The sequence below is a fragment of the Rhincodon typus genome, chromosome 5 (genome assembly GCF_021869965.1).
Source record: "Rhincodon typus isolate 14 chromosome 5, sRhiTyp1.1, whole genome shotgun sequence".
Classification (NCBI taxonomy): domain Eukaryota; kingdom Metazoa; phylum Chordata; class Chondrichthyes; order Orectolobiformes; family Rhincodontidae; genus Rhincodon; species Rhincodon typus.
In genome coordinates, this window is record NC_063336.1 from 16,217,373 (window position 1) to 16,241,870 (window position 24,498).

The following is a 24,498-nucleotide window of genomic DNA, read 5'->3' on the forward strand; positions in this document are numbered from 1 at the left end:
ATGCCTGCAAAAACAGTCATTAATGTCCTGTGTATCACAGCGGTAAGCAACACAATGTTATCAATTAAGTGAAGTTTGTTAAGTCAATTTGGCTAACTTGAATCAGTGATGAGTAAGTGCAGCTGCTATATTGATGAGTGAACCCACACTCATCACAGCAGCTGTACCTTTACATATGCTGCATGTTCAATAATGGAGAATTATTATACGTAACATCACAGTGAGGCACCGCAGAAAGATCTGGTTATGTGTCTGCAATTGATGTAGATTGTGCCTAGAACTTGGAATTGAGGCCTGTTCTGAATGGTTTTACAAGAAATCGCAGTAATGAGTTTGGAACTTCAATGACAATACATACTTTCATGAAATATTTCCACATCTGCTAATGTGTGAACACTTGTTAACTGGTAAAGTGTGGTCAAGTCAAATTTTTGAATAATCAGTTGGCAAGTCCGCAGGTGATCCAACTTAATGGTAGCTATCTGCTGTTTCACAGTTTGCAAAATATTTCTCAAAACAATTATTCATAATTTTTAAAGTTTATTGTTTATTCAGCAACCAGCTCTAATAATATTGTCAAACCTTAAAATAACTACAGCAGGTAAGAAAATAAACTTGAAAATGTAGATTGCTCTACTGAGAACATGGCATTGTTTCTGAAACAGAGTAAATTTTGATCCTTGAAGTGCCAATGGACTGTGTGTTGAAGTATAGTTGCTCATTCGTAGCAAAAGTCACAGCTAATATACACAGCAAGATCCCACAAATGGCAGAGAGATAAAGTATCATTTCTTGATTGAGGGATTATGCTCATCAGATCTTACCTGGTACAAAGGAAGATCATTGTGATTGTTGGAGGTTGGTCATCCCAGGGCCATGAGTTCCTCAGGCTAACCATCTGTGGCTGCTTCATCAATGACCTTCTCTTCATCATAAGGTCAGAAGTGGTGATGTCCGCTGATGGTTGCACAATGTTCAGCACTATTTGTGACTTCCCAGATACTGAAGCAATCCATGTCCATATGCAGTAAGACTTGGACAACATCCAGGCTTGGGCTGATGGGTGGCACGTAACATTCATGCCACAAAAGTGTCAGAAAATTACTATCTCCAACAAAAGGGAATCTAACCATCGTCTCTCGGTGTTCAATGGCATAACCATCTCTGAGTCCCCCCAGCTATCAACAACCTGCAGGTTACCATTGACCGGAAACACTGAATCGAAGTAGCTACTTAAATACTGTAGCTACAAGAGGAGGTAGGAGGCTAAGAATCCTGCACTTACTGACTCTCCTAATCCTGGTCCACCATCTACAAGCCATAAGTCAGTATTGTGATGGAATACTTCCCACTTGCCTGAAAGAGTGCAACTCCAACAACAGTCAAGATGCTTGTCACCATCCAGGACAAAGTTAAGCCACCTAATTGGCTCCACATCCATAAACATTCACTCTCTTCACCAATAGCAGCAGTGTGTACATCTACAAGATGCACTGCAGAAATTCACTAAAGCTCCTTAAACTGCACCTTCCAAACTCATGATCATTTCCATCTAGAAGACAAGAGCAGCAGATACATGGGAACACCAGTACCTGCAATTCCCCTCCAAGCCATTCACCATCCTGATTTGGAAATATATCGCCATTCCTTTAGTGTCACTGGTTCAAAGTCCTGAAACACCATTCTTGACAGCATTGTGGATCTACCTAAAGCAAATGGACTGCATTGGTTCAAAATGCCTTCTCCGCCTTCTCAAGGGCAACTAAGGATGGGCAATAAATGCTGGCCAAACCAGAATCCCATGTGCACAGAATAAAAGAGCACATGGTTGTTCTTCTTAATAGTGTTCAGCATATTTTTTCCAATCACTTTTAAACCTTATTTCGTCCTTTAATATCTCAGCAGAAGCCACTCCATGACAGTGCAGAGGTCCGTCAGTATTGCATTGAAGTATCATTGAAATGTCAGCATTTCTAATTTATTTGGCTCCAATTTAATCATTGTGATATATAAGAGTCGTAGAGCTGTACAGCACAGAAACAGACCCTTCAGTCCAACTTGTCCATGCCGACCAGCTATCCTAAATAAATCTAGTTCCATTTGCCAGCATTTGACCCATATCTCAGTAAAATACATTTCTCTGTAGAGGAAATAATGTCCGTCATCTCGTGATTGACATGTTCTGCTTGTCTGCAGTGGTGACAGATAAATATGTATATTAAATTGTTCTGTTTCTGATGCTATGTCAGTGGAAGAGGGAGAGAAGGATGTCAAGGAATTGGAGTAATATTGTTGAGATTTTTGTGTAAAAGGAAGGCTTTGACTTCTCAATTGTATAATGTATACAATAAGTATCCATTTTTCAACTTCAGCTTTTCTTTGTCTTTACTTACAAGAAAACAGTTTCAGGTGCTCATTCAATCTATTGTTTGAGATAACTTGTCTTTGTAATTTTATTTGTTTCTGTTAGTACTTTGGATGCTCTCTTTCCTGAATTTTAGCCCTTGCATCAGGAGGTTTTGGAATCCCACTGCACTTTGGTGTGTAATCCAGTTTGCTGATTTAGCACTGCATTGTCAGACATACCATCCTTTAGGTGAATTGTTAAAGCTGCAATAGGAAATGGATAGGCCTGGCTTCATAAACTTGAATTCATCCACGAATTTACTGCCAGTGTCCTTCCTTGCACCAAGTTCTACACACACTTCTCCCACATGCTGCTGATCCATTGGCTCCCAATCAAGGAATTCATCGATTGTGAAATATTGGGGAAGTGATAGCCTAGTGTATTGTCACTGGACTGTGAATCCAGAGACCCAGATAACGTTCTGGGTACCCGGGTTCGAATCCCACCACAGCAGATGGTGGAATTTGAATTCAATAAAATATCTGGAATTAAGAGTCTAATGATGACCATGAATCCATTGTTGATTGTCAGAAAAATCCATCTGGTTCACTAATGTCCTTTAGGGAAGGAAACTGCCATCCTTACTTAGTCTGACCTACATGTGACTCCAGACCCACAACAATGTGGTTGAAACTGCCCTCTGGGCAATTAGGGATTGGCAATAAAAGCTGCCTAAGCCAGCAACACCCTCATCCTGTGAATGAACAAAAAAAATACTCCATCTAATTTTCAAGTTCTTCCATGACCTCATGCCTCTCTATGTCTGCAATCTCCTCCAGCCCTACAGCCTTCCAAAATAGGTGTACTCATCAAGTTTGGCCTCTTGATAGTTTTTGATTTTATTTGCTCCATCCTTCATGGCCATGTATTCATCTGCCTAGGCCCCACACTTCTGAATTTCCTCCCTAAACTTCCCCAATTTTGTGTCACACTTCCCTTCTTTAAGATACTCATTCATAGTTACTACTTTGACCAAGCTTTGACAATCTGCCCTTGTATTACCATCCAGACTTTGGCATCTAATTGTGTTTTATAATACTCCTGTAGAACACCTGTGATATTTTATTATGTTAAAGTGCTATATATGTAGAAGTTGTTTTATCTTAGAAGGTAGAAATCAAAAGACCTTCTTTATCCAAACTTACCTACAATGTCCTATCTTTTGCCGTTTTTCAGAATCCACTTTCCTACTTTATATAAGTTCTCAAGAATCTTTAGAATCTCAATGTATTTCCTGCAATGTACGTTAATTGTTAAACCATCTTTATTTGTCTTTTTTATGTTCCAGGTTAGAAAGCCACTTAAACTGTGTTGCAATCAGACAGCTAAACGAGGTATTATTGATGTTGTGGCAATAAATGTCACATATAGCATACAAGTGGCAGCATATACCAGCGCTGGAATTGGACCTTATAGTGATCCAACAAACGTGTTCGTTGGGAGCAATGGTATTTATTGTTTTATGTTGTGGAATGTGTCAGTGCAGTCAATTAACATGAATATTTGTTGAGCAATTTTAACTGAAAAGCATGCAGTGTAAACAACCAAAACACTAAGTAATTTTTTTTTATTTTTTCACAAATCTGATAATAAAGTTGGGATTATTTGAATGAAAGAGAGTGGCTGCAAAATTTAACGTGGATATACTTTTGTTAGGATTAGCAAAGGTCAGAATTTTGGCTTATCTCGTCCAGCCATTAACTCAACATTCTCCTGAGGGCAGTTCTGACTTTGCAATTTTTAAAACTTCCTTCTTCAAAGTGGCACAATCACCAGTTCAGTCTGTTGGAATTATAACTGGTGGCTTCATCCAGATTTCCCCCACGAGTGAAGTCTTGATGCTTGGTATGACTGTCTTAAAGAAATTATAAGCCGGACTTGACTACCTCCATACAGGAATCTCCTAATGGTTGCCTAAGGCACCTCTCTTCCCATCCAGTGCAGTAAGGTTCCCAAGTGCCCATCCAACCTCTTGGAGAAGGCTGTGTGTCCCATACACAACTTGGAGAAAAGGAATGATAAAAATCCAGTTGTGGGGCAGTGAGTCTGTTGGATTTTGCAGTCTGACAATAAGATGTGTTGCCCCATATCAGTTTTGCTGAATTACAATACCAAACTTGGAAGGTCTAAGAGGCACTGGTGACAAGCAATCTTGTTCACATATTTGGCTGCCCAAAGACATCAAGCATATCAATGCGACAAGAGTTGCTGACTGACATGCAAGTCACTGATTCTATTTTGAATTTCCTGTGTTCGAAGAAGTCCTGATTTCCTATTGTATCAATTAGGACAACATGAGTAGTTAATTCTCTTCTCTGTTAAATTCAGGTCTTTTTTCCCAAATTTAGGAGTGATCCTAAATCAAGATCATTGACTATTCCTCCAAGTGAATCTAAAATTGAAGTCTGTGAGAACTGCAGTCTTTTCTCGTCAGAATAGATATGGCAGTCTGTTAAATTCTGCTGGGAAATGAGCTACACTCCAGATCTTTACAAGATTGACATTTGCCCTGTGAGACCCACTCATTTCCAAACTTAATGCCATCCTGGCTGGATTTGCTTTTGAATATTGTTCCTCTCTTATTACAGCCATATCTGTTCCATGTTTTTCGAGAAGGTATCATATGCTTTGTTGCCTTTCTACTTTCACCCAAAAAAACCATGTCAGATCTTGTGTATTCAGAAGTAACATTGATTCACTCTGCATTAATCTTTCCCGTTACATGAACTGTTGTGTCATTGCTTTGTTGTGAAGTACTCAACAGATATTTCTATGTATCGGGGCTGACAGAAAAATGCGGGTTATTTTCGCATTGTGGTCTTCTAGAAGTTGAAGAAAAATTAAAACATAACCCTGTTTAAAATTGTCCTGTTTTATAATATTATGGATATGGAAGAGCTCCACCCATTCTGGTATATAACGCAGCCACTGAATGGGACATTCAGCAGTGGGACGCTGCCATGGTCTCCAGATGGAAGCACATGTGCCTCCTCTATCTCTAGTTTGCATGCCTACGTGATGTGATCTACATATAGTTAATGAAATTTAATAATCTACATCTTATTAAAGTGAAGAGCTTCATTTGCTGAAATGTATCAGTGGTCCACCTTCACCATGCACTACTGAACTCTCTTTTAGAAAGGCATTGAATTGGTTGCAGCACTCTACCACAACAACAACTTACTAGCAGTTGGCACCCAGGCACCATATCATATTGTAACAGAGTACAACAGTGGCCTTCTCATCACAGTTATGATTAATACTTGCTTCATAATTCTACATAGCTAAAAGTTAGAAGCTGGATATAAATTGTTTATTCATCTGAAATTAATTTGCCCTTCTATTTGTTTCCTTACAGGTGAGATAATACTTTCACCGTCCTCAACTACTGTAGCTGCTGATGGCAGTAATACTGAGAATTCCCTTATGGTGCTAATTGGAATTATTTGTGTCAGCGGCATAATTATTTCAGTTGCATTCATATATGCAGCTATGAAAAAGCGGATGACCGAGACAAAGTTTGGGTCAGTATTCGCAACTATATAAAATCTTGACTACATTTCTGAAAATTTCTTGTGAACGAAAACTACCACACAGATTTTTGGAACCAATAAAGATGGAAGTGACATCCCAGATGAGGTACCAGTGTTGGTAGTTTCTTAGTTACCTCTGTAAAAAATCTGCATTAGCTTGGACCACAAGCAAAGGATAAACCAAATTCCTGGTTATATTGAAATGTTCTTTATATTTTAAAATGCCAGTGAGAATCTGTGACTCATGAGTAAAATAATAATATTATAAAATGTAAGGCACAGTGGGAAAATGTTGTTGAAAAGTTCATTTGCATCAAAAGATACTAGAATCTGAACTTCTTTCAAAGTTCGTAATTATCAATACAGTTGATAATCATGATGGTAATCATGGGAATGTAGATAAATTACTGACCTGGAAGTAGATTATAGGAAAAGCTTATGTTTTAAATGAGGTTAAAAGGGTTCACTGCTTCATTTTCGGGTCCCATTCTTCCATTGGTCATGAAAGATTTTAAATTTAAGCAAATGGTTGATTTTGCCAATTACGTAGATCTTGGACCGTGCTACGTTCAGTATTAAGAACAAGTCGACAAGGTTTCTTTAGTCAACAATAAATAACTGGCTTACTTCCAAAAATAAACTTGCTCAAACAAAGATACAAAGATTATTAGCAAATCGTTTGGATTATGCAAATGTATATATCTACACTCCGAAGAAATTAACATGTGCACAGACATCCAAAGAGATAACTCTTTGGTAAAACTTTGCACAGTGCTAACTTTAGAGTACTTTGACCATGTCATAGTTAAACTCATGTGAGTGAGGTTAGTTAATGGATTGTCCCAAATGGTGTTCAAGTTCCAAAGTTATTCTCTTCACATACAGGGTTGTGGTACTGGGGTATTCTTGGAGCAACTGTACTTAGCTGATTTGCTTTTGTTTCAGATGATAGGATAGATTACTAAGAAAGTCCTTTTTAGGGACTCTTTCCCCAAGTGGTAAAGATTGCTTTCAGTAGGTTTCAACTGTCATAATTTGCTAAGAGGAGTTGCAAAGAAAGAGAAATGGAACAATGAGCTGGACCTGTTATGTCAGGTTTAAAATCTCTTTCACTAAGTTCAAAAGTAGAAATAGAAATCCCACACTCAAATTAGGCCTCACTCTGAAAGTTCTTCAGAATGTAAGATTTTATCCTGCTCCTTGCAGCTACAACACTGTTCCTGTTATACCCAATAACTTTTCCTTAACAAAGTGTCCTTTGTTAAAAAACTCAAGACATATTTATGTGGATCCTTTTTGTCTTTTTTTAAAATAAGTAACATTTGAATCACATCTCTTCATAACACATGACAGAGCAGGATTGGTTTCAGATACACTGTGAGCCAACGTAGGTATGATGGACCAAGTGGTTTACTCCTGAGCTGCAAAGCTTTGTGGTACTTATATCTATTGAACAAATGCTTGAAACGTTCCCTCAGAGTTCCAGTAAGTGGCTTCTTTCCCTTTTGTTATTTGTCCCAAAAGAGAAATTAACAAGGTGTTGCTCCGCACCTCACGTTTCTTTAAACAAAACGATATATTTTTTGTACAATTTAAATCATAAAAGCTGTAGAAAAGTTGAGACAATAAAGTTATAATTAGAGGTCAGAATTTAGCCTTGCACACAATGTTTCTCCCTTACAGGATTGTGGATATGTACAAGAGGCCCGTAGAAAGCCAAGACTCCTCTTTAGAAATTTAAGTACCCTTTTAAAACTTACTGCCAATCAAATCCTTTGCTGTGGGGTTTCATTCCTCTGGGCTTTGAACTGTTTTGAGAACTTTGAAAAATATCATTTTTTAAACAATTAAATTCCTTTCATGTTGCCCGTTTGTTTTTTTTTATGTTGAATTGCCCTTTAATTTTATCCTGACTGTTGGTCAGCCCTTCTTGTGTTTCTATCTTAATTCTTCAATCTGAAAGTTTAGGGAAATGTCTTCTGACTCAGATACTAAGTGCCCAGTTTCCTTGCTGAATCAATACTTGCTGTCACTTTGCGGGTGAAACCATTTTGGAGCTAAAGTGCTGGGGGGCAACACTAACTTACAGCAAGTGCTGATCACTGCTATGTTACAGTAGAATCTGGCCATTTGTTTACTTCTGCTTTCAGCAGAATGGCATGTTCAGGATTTCCTTCTATTTTGTCATGCTGTTATGCCTTTTAATTTTCCCATTGCCAAATATTTTAGGAATTTCTACTGAATAGACCGGGGAAATTTGGCTTCAGTTTCAAAGAAACAGATTAACCGTTGGACTGCCAACAACGCCAGGGAATGTCCTGCCTCTCTTGATAGACTTGTAGTGAGATGTTAAAAATAAGACATTACAGCAACAAGTTTATAATCCTTTACTCAAATGTTAACTATAAGCTGCCAAAATAAATAATGGAATGTAGAAACAGGAATAGGTGATTCAGTCCCTTGAGTCTGTTTCACTATTCATTGCTGATCTATATCAGAACTTTGGTTTTTGTAACCCTAAATACCAGAGAAGCATTACTTAACCACCACCAGCCCCACAAACCCCGAGCCTCTATTCCTTTATGCAGGAGAGAGTTTGAGATTTCCATTACCCTTGTGTGAAAGTGCTTCTGAACATCAACCCTGAGTGACCCAGGTTTTATCTGTAATTTTAAGGTCATGCCCCAGTATACTTCCTTCCTGTCACACCCTACCAGTGAAAGTAGTTTCATTCTCAAAAGAGTTGTGGATCCTCCACTGCTGAATGTATTAAAGGCTCTCAGAATCTGGTGGAGGTAGGTAAGAAGTCGACTTTGAAGGAAAGAAAGCAGCCACAATTCATTCACTTCTTGAGAGCCTTAATGAACCAGATGGGGTTTAACCCAACAATTGGCAAAATTTCATACTCATCACTAGACTCTTTATTCCAGATTGTCTCCCCCCACCTTCCAGTTGTTCCCCCCCCAAACTACTGTCTGCCATGGCAGAATTTGAACCTAAATCCCCAGAACATTGTATGGGCTTCTGGATGAATAGTCATGTGATAATACCACCAGGCCATCATCTCCCTTCTGTTTGAGATGTATTCAAATCCAGTTTTCAATTTAAAAAATTCACTACTACTCATTCTTTCTTGGATGTTTTCTCTTGTTAAGTTTTAATTGCCTCTGTGTACTCTTATTAGAGTGCTGATTAGTTACAATTCATTTGTTTGTAACATTGTCGATTTATTTGCTTAAGTTGGCTAAATATGTGTGAAATATGCAGAGTCAAGAATTTAATTTCAAAGAGTCAGACATTAGCCTGCATTGTTCAGTTTTTGGAGCAGCTCAAGGGCTGAAATGGCCTACCGTTACTCCAGACCATATGTGGATCAACTATCATTGTTCCCTTCTGCATCTCTTTGGAGAATTCTGATTGCTTGTGGCTAAGACCCATACCATTTGTGAGTTTATTGTGCTTGATTGCACCACCATCATACCTTTGATGGGAATCAGGCCGAGGGATAATGTCACCTTGCCTTTAAGTCAAACCTCCCTTTACCTTGACACCAGTTGTCTTGCTCAGATTAACTTGGTAATGCTATGGCTTTTATAATCAATTCATTTTGTCCAAGTCCTACTGATTTGAGACTTTGTATGCCTCTGAACATCTCGATAGTTCCATCCCTCTCATATAAAATTCTCTTTCTCCACCACCCACTAAATGCCATGGACGTTTTCTTACCAAGGTCTCTTTATTGTCTTCCTCCCTCGATTTCTGTAATGAGTCATTTTGCATTTCGCTGATGCTTTCAATTTCCACCTCGATTCATCGTGCTCTCTCTTCTCTCAGTTCACTGCCTTCTTGACCTCAGTTTATCATTCCCTCAATATGAACCCCCATATTCACATTTACTATCTTGACTTTATTATCTCACATGGCCTCACTATTCCTGTTATTAATCATATATGAGGCCATACCTGATCATTTCCTGATGTCTTTTTACATCCAAATTCCATCTTCCCATGGACCTCTCGTTCCTAGTTCACTTACAACTGTGTCTTCAAACTCTTCAGCTTTTGGCTCTCCATTCAGCATGGCATTTCTACAACCACAGATCTGCTCAAGCATACTTTCACCTCACTGTCAATACCCTAGTCTCTTGTGAAACCATTACTTCTCACCCTGACCATTCTCACCAATGTGTTCCTCACGCTTAAGGGATGCAGGCTTGAATGGACATTGCAAATTACTGCTTTAGTTGCTCATTACCAAATCTTCCAGCACCACTAAAAGCACAATAGGTGCTGATCCCATTACTATTCCTGTTCACTATTTAAGTGTCATCCTGAAATGCAAAGATAACCCTAAAGTTCTTTTCACCATGCCAAACCATTATTTTAAATCCTTACATCCTCATTTCTAAAAAGAAGTGTGAAGAGACATAAGACATAAGAGCAGAAATATGTAACTCACCCCATCAAATCTGCTGTGCCATTCAGTGAGATCACAGCTGATATTTAAACCTGAACTCCACTTTCTTGGAATGGGATTTGAGAGGTGAAGCAACCTGTTGTAATATCAGTTTACAGGTTTCTTAAGTTATCCCTTAACCACTTAGAGAGGTCAGTCTATAATAGGTTGAGAGATAGAGAACATACGAGCGTAAGAACTAAGAGTAAGAATAGGCATTTCAGCTCTTCGAGCCTGTTCTGCCACTTCAGTATGATCAAGACTGATCTCATCTCGGCTTAACTCCATTTCTTGCCCATTCTTTATGACCCTTTAACCTAATAAGTCTACCTCCTCCTTAAATTTACTCAATACCCCAGCATCCACTGTACTCTAGGGTATTGAATGCCACAGATTCACGACCCTTTGAGAGAAGTAATTTCTCCTTATCTGTTTTAAGTCTGCTAACCTTTATCCCAAAGAACAGAGAGATGGAAGCAGCCTAATGGTGGTGGGAACAAATGCTAAGATTGAAGGTTGTGAAATTTTAAACAAGGCTGGAAGATTAGCCGAGCTTTTATGAGAGGGAAGAATCTCTCGCATAACCCTCATCATGAAAGTCAGTTCTGCAATTCGAAGATATCCGGCTGGGAATGGAAAAAGCAAATAAGTCATCAGGAGCAGGGAATGGCTTTGGACTGGTTCCTGGGCCGAGTAATATAGACTCCCGGAGGGGAATTTTGGGTCATTTTAAAAGTTAAATGGGGCCATTTTTCTATACTTTAAAATGTAGGTTGTCTCCTGAAATAGAGTTTAGTCAGTGTTGCTTTAATTTTATTGCAGTAAATGTTTTTAAACTTGTAATTTTGTTGTGCATTCAGTCCAGTCAATCACTGGAAATTCAGATATCCTTTGTAACAGTTGTTAGTTTCTACAAAGATTATACCACAATCCATAATCTTCTCCAACCCTCTATTGTCACTTCTTTAATTCAGGCTTCTTGAAAATCCCTGGTTTTAATTTGCCCTTCACTGGTGGCCATCCCTTTAGCAACCCTATGTCCAAAATTTCTAAAATTCCTTCACTGAACTTTTCCAGTCTTCTACATCTCTTACCTCCTTGAAGATGCTTTATGAATCCTTTCTGTTTATAATACAATTAAACCTTAAATACGTCAATTTCTTTAACTTGAACTCTGCAATTACCATCCAACTGAATCTAATAGACCTATCTGGCATTTGTTGTTCTAGAAAATCAAGTTTTAAACTTTATGCTTGATTATTTTCTTTCCACTTTGCTCGCACTTCCAGTTTGGGAGATATGGATAAGTTTTTTCAACCAACTTCAAAGCCCAGAGTTGTGTCAAACTGTATCTCGGTCAAAGCTACTGACCCCACAAAACTAGACCAGCCGAAAATGTTAGTGCAAAAATCTGGCAGCTCAAGATTCTTTCCAGTTTGTTCATGCCGTGATGAGAACAAGAATGACACAATGCAGACATCAGCCAAGCGGAATTCTGAGAAACGCGATTTAAAACGTTGGCGTTTTGACAGGTCCATTAAACCATGGAGGTCAAATGAGTGAATATATTTAACGGTGGCCTGAGCAATTTGCTATTACTCAGCATCGTTGAGAAACCAGGGCTTTCATCACCTTGAGAATTTTCTAGGCACTATTACAGCAGTTGGGACAGCATATCGATTGAAATGTTGTTCTCTCAGGTACCATGTCATGCTGATCACTTTTTTGACGGGCTTCAGCAATGGTTTTGAGTGAGTTTTGCCCTTTTACCCAGCCACCACCTCGGGGCTGACTTTGAGCCAGGCTGCTGTTTGCTTTCGTGGTGTCGTTTTTATTCCCAGCAGATGGTGCGGAAACATTGACAAAGTTGTTTGAGCTGAGACTGAGCCAGGGCTTTGCACTTTATTCCTTTGTGACTGGACAGGATTTAAGGCCAGCAGCTTTAGCCAATGAGCAGCTCAAAACAAGTCAGGTACCATTGTAAGTTAATTTCCAGGGTGTGTATCGTGATTATGTTGCATTTCCCCGGTTCTCCACAGTTGAAGAACCTATTGAAACGTTTGACAAATCTAGCAACAAAAAAAAATTTCATGGTAGGTTATTTTGAACAAGTACTTCTACTTTTTAACCTGTGCCTTGGCCCATTGCTATATTTCATCCCTTGAAGCTATGAGATAAACCATTTCTCACACTATTCATTTTAATAGCTAATTTGTAAAATGTACCCAGTACTTTCTCTCCCCAAGGGTGAACTGAAGTGCTTTTGTGTATGTAAGATATACAGATATATATTCAGAGTACTACATAATGTAAATCATGAGACTAGGACAAATGAGTACGGGTACAAGTTGTTAAAGAGCAAGCTTAAACAAGATGTCATGGGGCTATTGTGGTGCAATGGTAACATCCTTAACTATAAGCCAGGAAGCCAGGGTTCAAGGCTCCTCTGTTCCAGAAGTGTGTCATAACACATCGAAACAGGATAATTGAAGATTCACACCTGTTCTAATTGCAGTTTGATTTAGCCCCCACTCCCAACCTGTTCCTCGCCTTTGATGGTCTCCATTGCCCTTAACACGTTTGGCATGTGAACTAATCAATTGGAAACACGGGTGATTTAGTGCTTGTTGATAATAGATGAAAAGTATCACAATTAATTTAGTGGTGGGAAAAAGAGTCAGTTGTGTGTCAGAGTACTTCTGAATATAAAAAAAAACAAAAGAGAAATATTGTAGCACAATGATAGTGTCCCCATTTCTAGGCCAGGTAACCCAGGTGCAGGTCCCACATTCTCCAGAGGTGGTTCATAATGCATTTGAATAGGTTGATTCTTAAAAGAAATGGTAGATTTCAGGAAACCCTTCTTTGGACTCTAATTATTTAATAAAATGATGGATTAATAGTTTGGGGTATCAGAGTTGATGCATTTATCAGATTGATGAGCTGTGTTAGGTTAACTAGCCTTCCACTCCATTTTCTGCTCTTTTGAGATAAATACTTGTACTGACAATGTGCTTGAAGTCTCTTCCTTCTGCTGATAATTTGGCAAAAGATCAGTGAACACTCTTGTGAATCCACCTATTTAGGGTTCCTATAAATCAGGATTCCACAATGAGTTTCTCAGCTATTTTAGTTATCATGTACTTGGTCCTTTTGTTAGGTTTAACAATTATTCACAGTACAGATTTCTGATAACATGGGATTCTGAATACAAATGTTTTCAATTGTGTGAGATACAATAAATGTTTTCAGGAAACCGGTATCAAAAGGGCCAGTGTAGTTTGGCATTAGGCTGTATTTTTCTGCCTATTTACAGTCAATAACTATTACTGACGAACTTTCAGAATGGGACATTAAAGCAAAATTTCCCTTTTAAAATCAACCCTCTAACTTGTCCTCAGTTAGACTTGATTATTCTGAAAATAATGATTTGGTTCACATCAGGGCACAACATTTCTCCCCCAACATGGACTCCTCTTCAAAGCTACTTTTTGACTTTCAGGGTCTACTTTTTGGTTTTCAGGAACACCTTTTTCATTTTCACTAGCTCCTTTATCAGGTAGTGACAACAATTTCCGGACTTGTAGTGCCGTATTGGATATTTGGACTCTCACAGAATTATAATAATTCAGTATCCTCAATAACTATCAGTCCCTTTAATTTTAAAACCATAACACACAGGAAAGCATTAATTTCCTAGATAATAGTATAAAATCAATACATACTTCTACACGAAAACTGTCACCACATACAGTGGGGAAGTCACAGCTAATATGTTTTCTTTGCAACAAAAACAGAAATTGTTGGGAAAACACAGCAGGTTTGGCAATATCTGTGTAGAGAAATCAGAGTTAATGTTTCAGGTTCCTTGGAACTGATTTTCTTTGCATATGCAATTGCAAGTAGCTCATTAGCTTGGTGATTTCAAGTTTTCCAAGCCCCTAGTTAGCTGAGTGTTCCTTTTGTCAACAGGTTTGAAAGTGATCCATCTTTGCAGTCTCTCTCCCTTCCCTGCCCTTGCAGCCTCCCTGTTTCTCCCAACCTCCTTTCAGCTTTGCTATATTCACCTGTCCAGCTTCCAGACTTTGAGCCATTCCCCATCCTCCAGATTCGCCAGATCCTCTATCTTCCAGTCTCCCCAAACGACTCCCTCAATGCTGGCATCCATTTTCCTCACTAATAAGTCAATCTGCAGCAAGCATGGGAGACAACCAGAGTATGATTGGAGGATTAACTCTTTGCCATTTCCTTCCATTCTAATTGTAGTGGAATGGGGGTTGACATTTCCCTAATTGGTTGGCTCCATCAGTGAAGCTTTGCAGGCAATTTGATTATTCTGGAGCCCAATGCCCCCACCGTCCCTGTATATTTTGAATGTTGGTTCAACTGCATTTGAATGTATTGATTTAACAGAGAACAGAATCCAGGGACTTCTGTACATGCTTTAGAGCACCAAGCAACTATGAGCAGTGAGTAGTCTTCTATAGGATTTGGAATAACCTCCAACACTGCTTGTTGCGTGGCAGAACCTTTACCAAAGGTGGAAAATTCTACTCTCTGAAAATAATTTTTTATAACTTTCCAAATAGAATTTTATTGTTTGAAGTGGAGAAAGTTACATGATCATGGTGTGGAATTAATTGGGCAGCTCTTTGAGGGATCTGGCATCAGCATGAAGACCTTTTGAGACCTAACTTTATGTGGCTTCCTAGACTGAAACCTCATGATTTGTACTGCCTTTACTTCCTCTGTAAGTGATGCTGAGATAAAAGAGGTGTATCATTGCCAGAAGCAGCTGATACTGTCAGGAGTGCCTCTTGTTTACAGCCAGAAAAGATTGAGCTAGCTGGAGTAGTAATACTTTTGAAATTTTTGTTGCTTTTACTGTTGTTCTCTGGTGAGAGTTGAAGAAAATAAAATTTGGATGTGAACTGGGCTGCCAACCGTCTAACTTGCTGACATCAAACTGACATTACTGCACCAATTCAAGAATACCTTATCGTCTTGGAACAACAATGGAATAGTACCGTAGAATAATGGAATGTGGGGTGATGCTTTCAGTTACCCAAACTTCACCTGAGTTTCCCAATCTCAGTCATGCCCTTAAGTGGGAGTACTGAATATAACTCAGGCTGTTCCCACCCAAGAAAGATGGGAAATTGTGCCATTTCTCCTGGCAGTTTGAGGTTTGGACAAGCTTCCACAATCTAACAATTGGTGTAACTAGGAAACTTGGGAATTGGCTGAAAATAGCTCATTTTCTTTTCAGAAATATTTTCAATTTTATAACTTTTTTCATAAATGTGTAAAGATTAGAGCTAAATTAACCAAATAACCTTAATGTTTTGCTCATTAACTATATCACCTTATTTTTTGTTAAATATAGGAATGCATTCAGTGATGGAGAACTCTCTGAACCAACTGTCCACTACAGAGCAAGGAAAACCTATTTACGGAGAGCAGTTGAGGTTACACGTAAGATTCATCTTTACACTTCTTGTCTGAAGTGAAAATGGTGTAATAATAGACATGATTGTCTGTGAAGATTTTGCATGCATGCACAAACACATATTCTGTCATCTGGTCACAATCTTTACATAGGAATTAACACATTCAAAATAAGCAGGTTAAAAACTATGTAACAATAGCACAAGTGAAAACATAGTGCAAACATGTAAAACATTCAGATTTGATCTTGGAGATAGTGCCAAAATTCTGCAACAGTCAAGTGTTTCGGGCAGAAAACAGGCTGCAGTTAACAGTAGAAAGATGCCTGTAAGAGATGATAACATTGATTGGCTTGTTTCCAGACCCCTCACTGTAGTGTGCTTTTTTAACAATGTAAGGGGTCATTTACAATTTAGGGATAATTTATCATCATAGGGTTTCTATGCTTCTCTAATAATCTAATTCATCTCCCAGGAGGTTGACAGGATCAAACACTCCATTCACTTTTACATTGCAGTCAACAAATGGCATTTGGTCCCATCCCCATGGTTTTCTATCAATAATATTAGATTAAAATTAGCGGCTTCAATTTGACATTAGGAATAGACCATCCATAGTCAGCAGCTTTGAACATGTAGTTCAGTGTGTATTTAAACAATATACTGGCTTAAAACTGTCAACAAAAGGTAGCTTGGATTTTGTAACTCATCAAAATGTAAGTTATCTTGATTTATTTACTAATTTTCCCCCCTTGCTCCCAAATTTCTGATGGTAAGGCAGCAACATTCCAGTCTTTAGGGTTTGGTGTCTCTGTTTCAAAAGTGTGAGCCGTGGAAGTGAATATTAGACTGTGTGTTGGTGTTCCAGTTGCTGCTGTTGGCTTCTTCCCCACTATCGCATGGACTTTATAATCGCATGACTATTATAGCACTGTCTAGTGGATTTTCTTTCTCACCTTCTCTAATCATCCAGCCAAGTTAGGAACGTATGAATCAGGAGCAGTAGTGGACCACACGGCCCCTTGAGCTTGCTCTGTCATTTAATAAAATTGTAGTAATCTGATTAATCCACATTCTCACCCTCTCCAGATTGCCATGTAACCCTTGTTAATCATAAGAACATAAGAAATAGGAGCAGGTGTAGGCTATTCGCCCCTTCACCCCTGCCACACCATTCAACAAGTTCCTAGCTGAGCTGGCCCAGGCCCCACCTTCTCTCTTGTGCCATCAATCCCCTGATATTTCAAAAGTCTGTCCACCTCGTCTCTAAATACTTACAGTCATCTAGGTTCCACTACTCTCTGGGGCAAAGAATTCCAGACAATTACTATCATCTGGGAGAAGAAATTCCTCAACACCTCTGTTTCAAATGCTTGTCCCCATTTTCTGTAACCATGTCTCTCAAATACCTACAAATCACCTGCCATTTTTCCTGTGGTGTCACATTTCAGCTTTTTAAAGGCAGAAACAAGGTGAAGGCTCTCTCTCCCTCAGTTTTTATCTCCCACAGTTGCTGTCCTCCTCATGTTGGTCCACTCCTCTTTATGAAGGAGCCCTCTCTCAGCCAACCTGCTTAACACTGATCCTGATTCCTGCACAATTGAGAATCAATCTATCTCTGCCTTTAAAAGAAATCAAGTCCTCTGCTTTCTTTGCCTTTTGAATAAGAGTTCCAAAGACTGATGACCCACTGTGAGAAAATAATTCTCTTTTATCTCTGCCTTAAATGGGTGACCCTTTATTTTGAAACAGTGATTCCCTCGTTCTAGATTCTCCCACAAGAGGAAATGTGCTTTCCACTTTCACACAATTTCTACCTAATCCAATTGTAGTGTCCCTGTATTCATGCCCTGAAAGTTGAAGGTGGACTAACACAGTACACAGCAGACTCTGAAGTGGTGAATTCCTGGTCTCTGCATTTACACATTGCTTCAGCTGGTAGTGCAGTGATTTCCTTGCAACAGTTTCACTTTTAAATCGGAAAGCAAGGCAGTACAGTATGAAAATGGCACTGTCAGAATTTCTGAAATGGATTATGGTGTGTGATTTTGATGCTATTAAACAGAATAGGAGAGCACGGTTCAACTAGGTGCCTCATAAAACACATCACTAGCATAGAACTCTTTCAGTGTTGTGAAATACTGTGATTCAATTAATTGATTTTAATTTTCCATGATTTCTCCTCACAGTAGATAATTTGGGAATCCGTGCAGAATTGAAAGAGAAGCTCCAGGATGTAATGATTGACAGGAAGCTATTGACTCTGGGTAAAGTTCTGGGAGAAGGTAAGGACTTGAATTAATGTTTGCAAACCCAGGCCTCCCATACGGTTGAGGGCAGAATTCTATGCTGTGAGCTGACTCTGCCATCCAGAGTTCCACACATTATCTTGGATATTTGACTTCTATCTTCCTAGCACCATTATTCTGCTTTATGCCAGAAATTGTCAGCTTCATAACATATACACCTGCATTAATCTGCTCTGTGTAATTGTTGTAATATTGTATCAACCAGAATTTCTATTCTTGTACACCCATGGTTTTATTGTAATATTTTTATCCCATTATACTTCAAATAATTAAGCTGATAGGATGGAAATAAGTTTTAAACAACTTATAGAGTCATAGAGTCACACAGCACAGAAACAGACCCTTTGGTCCAACTCGTGCATGCCGACCAGACATCCCAATCTGACTTCGTCCCATTTGCCAGCATTTGGCCCATACCCTTCTGAAATTTCCTGATTCATATACCCATCCAGGTGCCTTTTAAATGTTGTAATTGTACCAGCCTCCACCACTTCCTCTGGCAGCTCTCACAACCTGTTGGAAGATTAGCTAAAATTAGAAAACTCAGTATTAGCTTCCTATTCCCTTCTAGTTAAAAACCAAATCCATTTATTTGCTGTTTTAAGATCTGTAGAAACCTAATCACTAATAGTGTAATTAATTGGAAAAGTGTTGCTAGGATGAATTTTGTAAGTTTATAGATCATTGATGAATTTTATCTCATTTCCAAGAATCATGCAGAAGGAGACCATTCAGCTCATCAGTAATCATGATGAATTATATGTGTGGAAGTATGGTAATAGAGTTGAATTAGTTTGACTGTTCTGGACGTGCACAGAAATCTCCTAACTTTGAAATCATGCCAGGGTAGGCTAAGACACATATAAACTGTACCATCTGTGACGTGTAAGTCCATCAAAATGCAGAACCACAGCGCTCTTCTGTACCAAGAATTAGTTTTTTTTAAATTCATGGGATGTGGATATGGCTGTCTGGGCCAGCATTTATTGCCGACTCCAAATGCCGTGGAACTAACTGATTTGCAAGCCCATTTCAGAGGGCAGTTAAGAGTCAATCAAATTTCTGAGAGTCTGGAAATCAGGTTAGTCCAACCCTAAAGGGCATTAATGAACAGAAGAGTTATATTGCCCATCTCTAGTTGCATGTGAGGCCTGCCTTCTTGGGAGAGCTCTTGTGGTACACAGTGCCCCTACCTCTGAGCCAGGGGGCCTGCGTTCAAGTCCTATCTGCTCCAGAGGTGTGTCATATTTCTCTGAACAGATTGATTGGAAAATATCTTGAGGGCTGCCTTCTTGAAAGGCTGAAGTCCATTTGGTGTAGATATGTTGACAATGCTGTTAGGGAAGAAGTTCCAGGATTTTGACCCAGTGATACTGAAAGAATGGTGATATATTTTCAAGTCAAGATGGCAAGTGACTTCGAAGGAAACTTGCAGGTGGTGGTGTTCCTTTATATTTGCTGCCCTTGTCATTATAGATGATAGTGATGGTGGTTTCTGCAGTGTACCTTGCAGATGCCGTTGAGTATCGGTGATAGAGGAAGTGAATGTTGTGGTGACCTGCTTTGCCTGGATAGTTCAAGTATTTTCAAGATTTGTTGGAGTAGCTTTCATCCAGGCAAATGGGGAATTTTCTATCACACACCTGACTTGTGGCTTATAGATGACAGACAGGCTTTGGTCAGTCAGAAAGTGACTTACTCACTGCAGGATTTCTACCCTCTGACCTTGTTGGTACTGTGGATTAGAAGTATTGCATCAAATTTATAGCCTAACCAATTAAGTTACTTAATATAATCTTTCTAAAGTTGAAATCTAATTAGTTGAATGAAACATGAAAACTGGCATGACAGGTGATGTGTTGTGCCTGTAGTATGTGGGATTTGGTGCACACCAGTGTGACCTGCTGCAAGCCAATCTGAAGGCAGTATCTCCAGCTCAAGAATCTTTCATAGAGTTGTTTTAAATTCTGGATGTGGGAACCCAACAGCTAACTGATCTTTAATTTCCTTTTTCTTACAGGAGAATTTGGCTCTGTAATGGAAGGACACGTTCAACAGGCTGATGGTACCAGTCAGAAAGTAGCTGTTAAAACCATGAAATGTGAGGATACCACTGATGCCATATCTAATCCAAAATAAAGAATGAACCTACATTTATATATACTGTTTCTCTTGCTGTAACATCAACAGTGTTCCAAACAAATTATATAAAATAAATATAAATATAAAAGAATGGACACAGAGCAATGTCGGTATAGTTAACAGTTTGAGAACATGAATTTCAGAAGCCTTTCGACGGTGATAAAGAGGAAAAATATTGAAGTTTATGGAGGCCAAGCTAACTGGGGGCTTTCTCCATTGTAGCAGTTGAGCTGTACATGTTATCCCACAACAGAGCCATCATGAAGGTGTGGAAAACCTCACTGCTGAAGAAGATTTGTGATGGTCAAAGATTAGATTCAGAGGAATGAACAGAATTTAGATGAGTTTGAGAGTCACAACACTAAATTAGAACAGGATGGCAGAGGATTTCAAAATAATTGTAGATTTCTAATTTTTTGAATTCTTTCAGGAAGCTAGTGTCGTTCAGCAAGGAAGGGGTTGTTGAGTGAGCAGTGTTTGGCGTGGGACTGGTTATTGGTAGCGAAGATTTGTTGGAGGAGGACAAGAAAAGTACCTTACAGGCAGGAAAGGAATGATAAAGAGTTTACGTGTGATGAAGAGCATAGTAGGGACAAGTGCTACTGATGTTGTATCTGTGAAGCATATGGTATTTGAAACATAACTATCAGCCAAACCAAAAATGCCAGAGTTTTGCACAATCTAAGTGACTAGAGAGAGGGATTGAATCAGTAATAAAAGAGTGGAGGACCTGGACTGAAAAACAAAATCTGAGTACAAGGTGGAAAGAGAAGCTGCATTGGGATAGCTGGGAGTGCAGCATGCAAAGGCAGTTTGACAAAATTAGAGTGTGCAGGAGAGGCCATGAGAAGGATTACATTTTTTATGCTGTTGAATGCTGTGTAGAGAACAAATTCGGATATCCCATCCAACTTAGTGGTAATCAGAAAATAAATTTGCAAAGGTCTTGTTGCTGCGATCAACGTTGAATATGATCAGAAGCCAAACGATAGGATTTAAAGAGATTTTGTGCTCCTCTCATTCTAAAATTCTTAAAGAATGGTGCCTACTTCTTGATGCCTGAGCAAAGGTAAAAGTTCTTTAGCCCCCTTAAGAGTTATGAATATTTTATACAGGCCTAGTCTGTTCAATCTCTCCCTACAGGACAGTTCCCTCTTCAAAGAATCAATCTCATAAAATCATAAGAAACTCTTTTGAACTTCAATTGCTACTGCTCTGTGGAAGACCAGTAATTTTGTGCAATTGAGTTGCTACAGAACGTGCTGAATGACCAACTTTTTGCACAGTTCTTGAAGTGGAGTGTTGGCTCAGATACTGAGAGCACTGCAATTCAGGATAATTTAACAAAGAGTTGACTGTCTCATTTCAAAGAGTGGCACCTCTGACAATACAGTATTATCATAGTACCATCCCGAAGAATGGCTCACATTGCAATTGTAAATAATTCAAAGTTTAATTCCAAGTTTCCAGAACAATTGACTGAACTCAGCTGCATGTAATTTGTTGTTCTATACATTGAACTCAATCCAAGTATTTTGTTGTTTTTACAGTATCATTCTAACTCTTCTGAAAGAGAAACGATACTTGATTGTGGAAATAAAATCATCCTGTTTTTATTCTAGTGGACAACTTCTCACAAAGGGAGATTGAAGAGTTCCTGAGTGAAGCAGCTTGCATGAAAGATTTTGATCATCCAAATGTCATTAAATTGTTAGGTAGGGTCTGTCTTTCTTTTATTCGTGTCCATATTGTGTTATTGTCACAAAAAATGTACATGGTTGTAAATCATGAGCAAACTTATTGCATTACGTACAGCATTTGTAAACTTGGATTGAGGTATGATCCTGGTTTGTCAGTGGCTCCATTCCCAACTGGGCAATGTTAGTGGTCATGTGTGAGCTTTACTATTGAAATTCAGCAGACTGTTCAACTGTGACAGCATCATAATGCAGTCCAAAGACAAAATGCTTTTTCCCTGATTTAAGGGCAAGAACAAAATCAGGCAGCCCTTAATTAACACTCCTTTTTGCTGGCAACAGCCACCTTTGGGGCATTTTGCTGAAGGCTAGTTCAGAGGTCTTCCCATGAATGGCCGGTCGCGTGTTAGGGTGATATAGAAGCTAAGGCCAATTATCAGAGCTTGACTTGGATTTTCCAAATGGAGAGTTGCCCAACACTGAGTTTGCCCTTTTTAATGCTGAATATTAATATGGTTAAAATCAATGTTGCTTTAAAAATATACTTTAAAAATGCAGCAGAATCTGAGTAGGCAGCACACTCTTTATCTAACTGTAGTAAGCTTGATTTCAGTCAGGAAACTTGCAGTTGAGGAGCAAGTATTGATGAAATTTATTAGAATATATGAACAATACTTCAATCTGAAATGTGACTGAGAAGGTTTATTTAGAAACCTATTCAAAGGGGGACTTTGAGACTCTCATTGATCACTCATCTCTTGCTGACGTGAGAAGTCCCCTATCACTGAGATTGCAGCATAACCTCATTATTTTGGCACTGATTTTTTTCAATGCACGATTCTTGGTTTTAATTGATGACAAAGCTTTTGGTCTCAAAATGTAGGAAGGAAGCAGCTGAGCCGCATTATGTATGTCTGTCAGGATCATCCTTCAGAATGAAGAGGAGAAGGATTGGCATAGTGGTAAGGTCACTGGAGTTGTAACCCAGAACTCCCAGGCTAATGTTCTAGAAAAGTGGACCCCCAAGGCAGATGGCAACATTTGAATTCAATAAAAGCTAAAATTAAAAGCTAGAATAATGTCGACCCTTCTGGTTCATTAATATCCTTTCCGTCATTACTTGCTCTGGACTATGTATGACTTCAGACCCACAGCAGTGCGGTTCTCTCATAACTGTCCTCTTTGAATGGCTCAGCAAGCCACTGATTTCAAGGGTAATTAGGGATGGGAAATAAACTGGCCCAACCAGCAACATCCGCATCCCAAGCATTTTTTTTTTAAAGACACACCTGAGACAGTGAGTCATCGCAAAATCCCAAGCCGATGGTGATTGGCAGGTTACGGGAGGGAGCCACAAGGGAGGAGTGATTGTCAGCAAGGGCAGTCGAGTGGCTCAGAGTAGGCTCCCCTTCACAATTCCAGGCTCTCAACTAGGCAGTAAGTGCCTTCTGTTGGCTTTGTCAATGTAGATGTAATTAGTCTAGAAGCAGAAGTGTCTCCTTGCCTTTGCTCCTTTATTCATTATGGGATGAGGGCATCACTGGCTTAGGCAGCATTTATTGCCCATCCCTAATTGCCCAGAGGACAGTTAAGAGTCAACCACATTGCTGTGGGTCTGGAGTCACATATAGGCCAGATCAGGTAAGGATGGCAGTTTCCTTCCCTAAAGGACACTAATGAACCAGGTGGGTTTTTCTGACAATTGGCAATGGATTCATGGTCATCATTAGATTCTTAATTCCAGATATTTTATTGAATTCAAATTCCAACATCTGCCGTGGCGGGATTCGAACCCGGGTCCCCAGAATGTTATCCGGGTGTCTGGATTAGAAGTCCATCAATAATACCACTAGGCCACAATGTGATTAAATGCTGATTAAATGACACCCCGCCATCATACCTACTGCCAGGGAGGGTATACAATTCTTTTTTATTAGCCTAGATTGGAAAGAAGTACTTATTGGTTGAAATTTTCCAGCTGTCTAGCACTTTGTTTTGGTAAACACATGAATGTTTATAGTTCTTTCCTAATTTCCTTCTGATATGTGACATTTATTGTTCATTGCCAAATGCCCTGGAACTAAGTAAAAACCAAAAGAGCTGTGGATGTAGTAAATTAGAAGTAAAAACAAAAGTTGCTGGAAAAGGTTCAGAGGAAGGGTCACCGGACCTGAAATGTTAACTCTGATTTCTGTTCACAGATGCTGCCAGACCTGCTGAGCTTTTGCAGCAACTTCTCTTTTTTGCCCTGGAACTGTGTCTTGCCAAGCTACATTGCTGTGGGTCTGGAGTCACAGATTAGATTAGAACAGCAGATTTACTTCCCTAAGGTTTTTACTACAATTGATACTGGTTACATGCTCACGATTAGGCTAGCATTTTTAATTCCAAATTTTTGTTGAATTCAGATTTCACTATCCGCCAAGGTGAGATTTGAACCCATGCCCCAAATCATTTGAGGCTCGGATTACCAGATGACTAGTTTGGTAATATTATCACTATGGCACT

At 39.1% G+C, this 24,498-nt stretch overlaps 1 protein-coding gene across 1 annotated transcript in view; it reads left to right on the plus strand.

Moving 5' to 3' along the window:
* Positions 1-24,498, plus strand: part of mertka (c-mer proto-oncogene tyrosine kinase a) — a 40,974-nt gene continuing 16,476 nt past the window's right edge. Inside the window, exons 1-7 of the mRNA XM_048596679.1 lie at positions 1-42; positions 3,696-3,855; positions 5,766-5,931; positions 15,782-15,870; positions 18,032-18,127; positions 20,172-20,252; positions 21,916-22,008. Coding sequence (XP_048452636.1) covers positions 1-42; positions 3,696-3,855; positions 5,766-5,931; positions 15,782-15,870; positions 18,032-18,127; positions 20,172-20,252; positions 21,916-22,008 — 727 coding nt within the window. The remainder of the gene's footprint in view (positions 43-3,695; positions 3,856-5,765; positions 5,932-15,781; positions 15,871-18,031; positions 18,128-20,171; positions 20,253-21,915; positions 22,009-24,498) is intronic.